The following is a 9,226-nucleotide window of genomic DNA, read 5'->3' as shown; positions in this document are numbered from 1 at the left end:
TGTTAAAGTTCAAGTCTAGTTGCAAGTCGTTTATTTGATTTTGTCAAGTCAAGTCTAAAGTGATCAAATTTGTGAATCGAGTCCAAGCCATGTGTCCAGGTGTGCTGCACTTGCATCTGACCCTGCTGTGTTGGGGCTTTATGTATGTCTGCTTGAGGGAAGGAAATTGGAGACAAAAGTTATGGAACTTCACAACACTTAACCCTCTAAACTCTCAGCACATGCTGTAGGATTTACCCTTCCAGTCTAAAAGGAAAACACTTTGTTCCTGTAGTGACAATACACCAGCAGTGCAGGGGACCTGGCTGCAGCAAACCATCCACAGCAGTCCCCGTGGCAACTGCATGCATGGCTGAAGAGTGAGATTGCGTCTCCACACTGCGATGAGCAGAAAGAGTGAAAAGAGAAAGGAGGGAGAGGGGGGGTCTTGGTTTCATCAGGGGGGGAGCTAGCATTACATGAGAGTGAATCGGAGTGATGACATTGTTCCTGAGTACCAGCTGAGTGCACCTATACATCCACCTCTGTGGAGGAGCGGCTATTCATCTGTCTGAGCCACCACAGGTGGACAAAGGGACAAGCAGGCAGGTAGATAAAACCCTATCCAGTAGAGTCTGCTCTGCTGTTGACACTTTGATGTGTATTATACGTCTCAGGTTTCCTGATTGTTTCAGAGGAAATTAGGGATTGATTGTGGATCATCCAGGGTTCTGGGTTTCACTGTCAGCCAGGGCATGGGTCAGGCTGCATCCTGGAGGAACAACTCTGTGATATCTGAAGAAAGACCACCAAGATGCTCCAATAACGACTGAATTACCAAGTATGCAGCCTGCTGCCTCAGTTCTGGCTGAAAGAGGGAATTATCTGTGGTGGGATGCAGAAACATTACCTTTTAAGATTTTGTTTTTTATGATTTTAAAATTATTTCTTTAGCCAGCATCTTCTTCTTATGACAACAATATTTCAGTAGTATTGCCACCATTGAGGGATTCCTGAAGGATCTGCCACTTCTACAAAGAGTCAAATGGAGAAAAAATACCCAGTAATAGCAGGAAGAGAAAAAGGTAAGTTCATCAATAGAAGCTACTTGTGTAAATCAATCTGTATAAAACTGTACACCCTGTGTAAAGGCGTGAATACCATTAGCTACGTTTCCAGTTTCATAATTTGAAAGGGGGGAACACTGACATGAGCAGAGCAGAGTGGAGGATTTCTCAGTGTGCAGACCTGCCAGGACTCGCTCTTCTCTGTGAAAAATGCTCCCACTTGCTCTGCATGCGCACATGCCACTGAGCACTGGTATGCTGATGCAACACTTTGCTCTGGGTTGTGTCTTAATGCTGTTTGTTTTTCTGATGCAGAGCACATGAAAGACAACAATCACGCAGTCAGCTCTAGGTTAATTGACTGCCAGTTATAAATGGAGTTTATCAGGTTAAATAATACTTTAATTCTGAGTTGTGTAAAAATTTTGTAATTTTGCAAATTTGTGGACATTGCATTTAGTAACTGGCTGGTGCTGAAATATACTTACTAGGGCTGTCGATTGATTAAAATATTGAATTGTGATTAATCTCATGATTGTCCATAGTTTTATCTGGTCAAAATGTACCTTAAAGGTAGATTTCTCAAGTATTTAATACTCTTATCAATATGGGAGTGGGCAAATATGCTTGCTTTATGCAAATGTATGTATATATGTATTATTGTAAATCAATTAACAACACAAAACAATGACAAATATTGTGCAGAAACCCTCACAGGTACTGCATTTAGCATAGAAATATGCTCAAATCATAACATGGCAAACTGCAGCCCAACAGGCAACAACAGCTGTCAGTGTGTCAGTGTGCTGACTTGACTATGACTTGCCCCAAACTGCATGTGATTATCATAAAGTGGGCATGTCTGTAAAGGGGAGACTCATGGGTACCAATAGAACACATTTTCATTCACATATCTTGAGGTCAGAGGTCAAGGAACCCATGCCAGTTTTTCCTCACCAAAATTTACCTGTAAGTTTGGAGCGTTATTTAACCTCCTTCCTGACAAGCTAGTATGACATGGATTCCTTAGGTTTTCTAGTTTCATATACCAGTATCTTCACTTTAGCTTTAAAACTGAGCCTGCTACAACCTAACTAAACTAATTTGCAGTAACATGTCATTATCTCGTAACATTGACAGCCCTCATACTTCCCTTACTTTTCTATAGCAAACAAAGCTGCAGAAGAAGCCCAGCTGCTTACATGAATTACAGAAGCCATGATTTACACAAAAACTGTTGCCACTTTTATGTACTGTAAACATATTTTATATAATATTTATGTGTGTAGTACAGTACAGTCCATCTGTGTGATATTTCCCCATGTCTCTAGGACCGGGGCCTGGACGCTACGGACTTCCTCCCACTATTGGATTTATGGGCCATGACTTCACCAAACCAACTAGTCCTGCCTATTCTTTCCACGGCAGGATGAGTGACACTAGTGAGTTCTTCATCTCTTTCTCTACGTTTTAAATCATCATATAGCTACACAGATGCAGAGGAAACATTTATCATTTGTGCGATTAAACACTTTGATACCGTATCAGTCAGAGCTTTGATGCCAAAGCCATATATCTTATCAATACACAGAAACATTACAATTACATTTGTGTAAACAATAATTCATATAATGACAATTATTGATTGTGTCCATCTTTTCAGAATGATTTAATATCCTCAAATACATCACATGAGCAAAGTCACAGTATGTACACACATCCTCAGTGGTGTAATGTCAAATCAGAGCCAGTAGGGGGAAACAACGCATCATAATTCTGTAGTTATTTCTAACCTAATGTTCATTGAGCCAGTTGCATGATCAAACCACACAAACAGGAGATATTATATTGAATTGATCAGAAATGTTTACTTTCCCTGCAGTGTATTGTGTTGACTCCAGTCCAGGGCCGCAGTATCACATTGATGCAAAAATCACTCGTTTTGGACGAGATGGCACACCTGCATACTCAATGTTGGGCAGAGTGAAAGCACAAAGTAAGTTTCTCTTCAAAATAGACAAATAACTATTATTTTGAGTGCACATTTTGTTTCAGATTCATGTTGTAATGATGCATTTTAAACTAAAACCAAATTCATTATTGTGAAAGGATAAACCCTTGTTCAAAAACATTTGTTTCTGACGCTACTTGTAAAGGTCCAGTGTCAGCTGTTACAACTGAAAATCTGCTCTCCATATGGTGCGGATGTGTGATGGTGGTGTTTCTTCAACTGTTTTCTGTTCACTAGAGGAGCTCCTCCAGACACCTGGACCAGGAGCATACAGCCCTGAGAAAACCCCAACATGCAACCTCCAGCGCAGACCCCCCTCCTACACAATGGGGTCACGTACACACTACCGGAGCGTTGACTCGGTGCCGGCTCCCAACAAGTACTGTCTCCCTCCGCTCATGGGCCCTCAAGTCCCAAACAAGCAAGCCAGCGCAAGCTACACGATGTCAAGTAGTTACAGCACAGGGGGACCATCTGTGGATTTAGCCAAGACGCCGGGGCCTTGCAGGTACAACAGTACGGACCCGAGTGTTTATCTACCCAGAGAGCCGGCATTCTCCATGCTGGGGCGTCACGGATTACCCAGAGATGCCACCAAGAAACCCGGTCCTGGGACTTATAACCCAGAGAAAGTGACAGTTCACAAGGCTCGGGCACCAGCCTACTCCCTGGGCATCAGACACTCTGAATTTGTTACTCCACTAGTTGTCCATGTTTCTGACTGATCATTATCACAAACATCATTGTGTAATCTGGTAGAAAAAATATTCATGAGCAAACATATGTGGAGAAGTACATTTAATTTTGTTCTTTCAGCAACAAAGACCATGTTGAATCAACAATGACTCAATCAACATTTATAATATCTAGAAATAATAATATGTACACAACATACAAACATACATTTAGAAGAACAGGAAAACAGAGAGAGAGCTCTTTTGGGGAAAATAATAGGTTTGAGAGAAAGAAAAGAACCCTATGCCTGTTATGATACTCAGTAAATAAATCAATCATAACAAAATGGCATCAAAAGACATTTAAAAAATGTGTTAAAATGTACAACTGAAAGGCAAACTTTCACCTTCATATTGTCTATAAGGTCACAGTGGAATCAAGCAGTTTGCCTCTCATTACCTCTAAAAAATTGAGGGAGTTTGAAAGCACAACATACACAATACAACTAAGGGTTTTCTACACAATACATCAGAACATATGTAGATATGGATGTCGGAGAGATGTATGGTTCAAGATGATACAAATCAATGAAGGAGAAAGCAGGCGTTTTACAGATGGTTTCCATTTAATCCTTTGGGAGAGGTCTTCTGAAAAGCAGTATGTGTGGCTCTGGAGAGTAAAGCAAAGAAGAAGTATCTATCAGTACACAGTACAGTGGTTACTCCATACAGTGTTCCTTCATGCACACAGCTGCTATAACTTTCATCGCAGTGTAATCAGGGTTGGAAATTTACTTTTTTGTCCACCTGCCACTGTGGCTGGTGGACAATGTCAACGGTCGAAGCATTCAGGTCAGCCCTACTCAATAGATTACCATTGTTTTTGTTGGCTGGTGAGTGAAGAAAATCTAGCAGCCACTTGCATATTTTACCAGCATTTGGCTGCTGGTTGATGCCAATTTCCAACCCTGAGTCTAATGGCATGTGCTAAGAGGTATTAAAGGATAGGTTCAGATATTTTTCATGATCATCTTAATAATACTCACATGCTGATATACATTTGTTGTAAAACCAGTCACTGTTATCATTCCTTTTCTCCCTACGGGTCATGAAGAGATCCCTTTGTGGCGGACTACAATGCAACAGATGGTGGACAAAAAAACATAGTCCTTCTGTGCAAAAAATGCACTCTACAGCTGAGTGAAAGCTAAAATGAGACTTCAGCTGTCTGAATTAGCCAAAACAAGGAAGTACTTTCCAAATGTACAGTCTTAAATAGAAAAACCCACCGTTGCATTTCCCTACAGTGTTTCCTTGCTGAGCTGCAGTGAAGTGATAGTAACACAAAGGGGACTTTTATTCTTAAAATACTGTAACATTGGAAATACCCATTAGATTAGACTAATTTAGACTGCTGGAACCATAAAACCATGTACAGTATTTGCTTTGACTGAGCATTACGGGCAGGGAATGAAATTAGCACCTGTCAAATACAGGGTAAATGTTGGCTGCGGCAGGTACAAATTTCAGGTCACCTGCCACCATGGCAGAAGGGTTTTTTTCTTAAATTAAGAAATATTATTTTTAAAAAGCAATTCCTAAATTAAATATAGTCATGGAGTAAGGTTACATGATATATTCCATAATTCTACAGTCTGGTACCACTGACTCCGTTTACAATATTTAAGCTTTCTACCTAGATTTCAGAAGTGGCAGACAAAAAAAACTGAGTGGCCGGTAGAAATGTTCAGTGACCTGACACAGTGGCAGGTGAGGAAAAAGGTTAATTTCAGACCCTGATTACGGGGCATTTTAAAAAGGACAGAGGTTGTCCTATCCTGTACAAATAGTAAAGCCCCCTGAGGAAAACTTGTGATTTTGGGCTATACAAATAAAACTGACTTGACATTTTTGCGCAGAACAAGGACTGTAGATTTTGTCCCTCGTCTCTTGTAGACACACAGTAAGAGAGGATCTCTTCACAACCAATATGGACAGAAAGGATGCTTATAATAATCAATGGCTCTTTCAATATGCATGTGAGCACTGTTTTAAGACAAAACCTGAAAGAAATGTGAACCTATTCGTTAACTCACCTGGTTTGTGGATCATGTAGTGAATCCAGCCCTGGCTCTGTTGCACCCCCAGTCCCCTCCACTCGTCTTCCGCCATCAGGTGGGAGTTGGGCACCAGTTTAGACAGCTGCTTTGGAAGCACCACATGCCTATGAGAAGAGAAATAAAACAGTTAAGAATTACCCACTAGGCTCAGAAGACCCATTTTTTTTAAGGATGGTCAAGCAGTGAGTTAACTTGACGTTGAGGAAGACAATTCCAGCTAACTTTAATATAACGTTAGCCAACGTTGACAGTTGTATGATGTATATATACTGTATGTATATGTGGTATGCAGTGTGCGCATGTAGTGCAATGTGCGGTGTATGTATGTATGTATGTATGTATGTATATATATATATATATATATATATATATATATATATATATATATATATACACACACACACATACACATATATGTGTGTGTATATGTATATATATATATATATATATATATATATATATATATATATATATATATACATATACATATATGTGTGTGCATATATATATATATATATATATATATATATACATATACATATATGTGTGTGTATATATATATATATATATATATACATATACATATGTGTGTGCATATATATATATATATATATATATATATATACATATACATATATGTGTGTGTATATATATATATATATATATATATATATACATACATACATATATACATACATACACACACACACACACATATACGTATATATATATATACACACATATATATGTGTATATATATATATACATACACATATATGTGTGTATGTGTATATATATATATATATATATATATATATATATATATATATATATATACATACATACATACATACACATATATGTGTGTGTATATGTATATATATATTTTTTTTTTTTTTTTTGTATTGCATGTACAAATTGTATATTATGAATTGTATTATAAATAATAATTTGTGCATATATTAAAAGATAACAAATAGTCAATATGATTAAGATAAATATGTAAGGGAAGAATTGGTATTGTGATTAAATTATATTATATGTGATGAATTGGTATTCTGGATTGATAACAAATTTATATTTTGATAAGGATAATTCTATCAGTAATTCATTTGTATTTCTGTATGACACAGATTAAAGGTAATAATTATAGTTAGAATAATTTAATCAGAGTATATGTATGGCTCAATAAGGAAGCTGGTGATTTATGGAGAAGGGGTGGGATTCAATAATATACTTTTTCTCACTCCTTTTCGAATATGTAAATCAAGTGTTGACAATTTATTTATTTTTTACGCTTCATTGTATGTAAATACTACTTGTTTCTGACTGTCCACTTGTTGGTATGATCATTCTTTTTCTTTATTTTATTTTTGTATACTACATGTTGGAAATACATTTTGAAATGAAAAAAATGAAATGAAAACAGTGGATGCCTCAATTTACGATACTAGTAATGTAAAAACTAAGCTAAGGTTAAGTTAATAGTAGTTTTTGTACATTGGAGCCGCAGTGACGTCAAAGTTATCAACAGAACGTTCAAACCAACTAACACGAACGTCACCGTTAGCAGTTAGCATAGCTAGCTAGTGTTAGCCGTTGAGCTGAACAGGAGGTTGTTTTGTTTGTTAGCTTTGTAGGAAACTTGACTAAATTACGTAACGTGAACTCAGTACTGTCTTTCACTACAAAAAGAAGTTGCCATTATACGTTCATGTTATCCTGAGTCCAGTAAAGTTATCTAACCTCACCACTCTGAGACGTTAAGCTAACAACACGTTGAACTAACGGACGGTAGTTAGAGACGTTATAATCTCACCTGTACTCGAACTCCTCGTCGGTGTACTTGTCAGAATAGTAAATCTGTTTTTTTGACATCTTTCAGTCGACGATAAGCAGTCAAAGCTGAAGCTTGTGTTCGGGGTTGATGTTGAAGTTAGCTGAGCTCACTAAACTTTACTTTACTAGCGATGTTGTCGAGCTGAGAGCAACAAGCTGCTGTCATCTGCCGCTGTTTTACAGAGGACGATTCAAACACCAACGGTTCCGCGCTGGCACCTGATTGGCCAAGACAGTAATCACGTGGTGTGTGTGTGTGTGTGTGTGTGTGTGTGTGTGTGTGTGTGTGTGTGTGGACTTCCTGTCTACGTAGATCGTCTATGTTTTGGGAAGATGAACCACTCTCAGTCACTTCTAAGAAATCAGGTAAAAGAGGTGTCATTGATCCACAGATTCTATCCAGTGAAACATGTCTTACAAAAGTTAAAGAGTGACATAGATGTAAATTGCACTGTATTATATAAATATTATATTTGGTTTCTATGATTACAGTGACAAAGACAGTAATGCATTTTTTCTTATTCATTTAATTTTAATTCTCGAGAAGTTCCACATTCACAAGTGTAAATTTACCCCCAAAAAGCCTAATTTCTTTGTATTTATGAAAGAAATGGATATCTATATCTGTCAACAATTTCTTCCTCACAAAACAAAAAAGCAATGAAAACAATGAATGTATGCAATATCTTTAAAGTTTTTAAAGGGACTATTTGTAAGATTCAGAAATGCTGCTTAACAGCGACACCTATGGCCTTGAAATCAACGAAAGTCAGCGTCGAGCTCGCGTTTGCTCGCTCTACATAGACATGAACGAGCATCGCTCAAAACAGTGAGGCGACAGACGTCAGCTAAAACCACAATATCACTCTATATTTCAGCTGCTTCGCAGTAATGTTAGCTGACCAGACGAAGGTCTCTCCATGAATCAATGCTGATCCTAGTGTTGACTTTTCCTGCTCAGCGCAGGCTTCAGCAGCGGGGCTCCTCAACGAGTTATGTTATCGCCTCCCGACCGCAGCCGGCAGCCGGCAGCCGGCAGCCGGCAGCCGAAGACACCGGCACCCGGTCGGTAACGAGACGATAACGTAACTCGTTGAGGAGCCCCGTCACTTCACAAGACACGGAAAACCTCTGTTGGTCTGGAGGAGCTGCAGCATTTATTTCTGCACAAATGTTCACTCTACATTCACTAGATATTCTCAGAGCTAAACTAACTCTTCTGCAGTGTGTAGTGAGCGCGCGTTCACGTCTAGAGGTGGAGCGAGACAGCGAGGACGCGCGCGCTGTCTGAGTGAAGGAGAGCAGGCAGCGGAGACAAGGCTCCGGGCCACACGCGAGCGCGCATATGCGAACGCGCATGTGTGCCGACCCGCTACATTTATACGCTTAAAAAGTTACAAACAGTCCCTTTAAGTGAAATTATTGTCATACTCTCACGTGGTCTCTTTTATTTATTTTTTATTGCGTTTAAAAAAAAAAAGAAAAGTATGTTGGTTATGTTTCATTTCTGTCGTCCTTTTATGTTTGGCACAGTTC

The 9,226-nt window shown here is 38.6% G+C and overlaps 2 protein-coding genes across 2 annotated transcripts; one reads left to right on the top strand and one right to left on the bottom strand.

Moving 5' to 3' along the window:
• Window positions 1–474: 474 nt before the first annotated feature.
• Window positions 475–4,014, top strand: odf3l2b (outer dense fiber of sperm tails 3-like 2b). The gene is made up of 4 exons (XM_037769605.1): window positions 475–1,064; window positions 2,378–2,488; window positions 2,929–3,042; window positions 3,295–4,014. Exons 1-4 carry the CDS (start codon window positions 1,025–1,027, stop codon window positions 3,780–3,782), a joined length of 753 nt encoding a protein of 250 aa, XP_037625533.1. The 5' UTR covers window positions 475–1,024; the 3' UTR covers window positions 3,783–4,014.
• cks2 (CDC28 protein kinase regulatory subunit 2) lies at window positions 3,841–7,908 on the bottom strand. Its single transcript, XM_037769606.1, has 3 exons — window positions 7,671–7,908; window positions 5,828–5,955; window positions 3,841–4,401 (listed from the first exon to the last, which is right to left on the bottom strand). The coding sequence occupies exons 1-3, from the start codon at window positions 7,727–7,729 to the stop codon at window positions 4,358–4,360; spliced, it is 231 nt and encodes a 76-aa protein (XP_037625534.1). The 5' UTR covers window positions 7,730–7,908; the 3' UTR covers window positions 3,841–4,357.
• Between the last annotated feature and the right edge of the window lie 1,318 nt (window positions 7,909–9,226).

Source organism: Sebastes umbrosus, chromosome 5, assembly GCF_015220745.1.
Source record: "Sebastes umbrosus isolate fSebUmb1 chromosome 5, fSebUmb1.pri, whole genome shotgun sequence".
NCBI lineage: Eukaryota > Metazoa > Chordata > Actinopteri > Perciformes > Sebastidae > Sebastes > Sebastes umbrosus.
The sequence above is the reverse complement of the archived record's forward strand: the minus strand, read 5'-3'. Positions and strand labels throughout refer to the sequence as shown.

Coding starts and splice junctions, on each gene's coding strand:
- cks2 (XM_037769606.1), bottom strand. CDS start 7,729: ATGTCAAAAAAACAGATTTACTATTCTGACAAGTACACCGACGAGGAG. Junction 5,956..7,670: donor GACGAGGAGTTCGAGTACAG/GTGAGATTATAA, acceptor CTCTTCTCATAG/GCATGTGGTGCTTCCAAAGC. Junction 4,402..5,827: donor CTACATGATCCACAAACCAG/GTGAGTTAACGA, acceptor TTTACTCTCCAG/AGCCACACATACTGCTTTTC.
- odf3l2b (XM_037769605.1), top strand. CDS start 1,025: ATGGAGAAAAAATACCCAGTAATAGCAGGAAGAGAAAAAG. Junction 1,065..2,377: donor AATAGCAGGAAGAGAAAAAG/GTAAGTTCATCA, acceptor CCATGTCTCTAG/GACCGGGGCCTGGACGCTAC. Junction 3,043..3,294: donor GGGCAGAGTGAAAGCACAAA/GTAAGTTTCTCT, acceptor TCTGTTCACTAG/AGGAGCTCCTCCAGACACCT.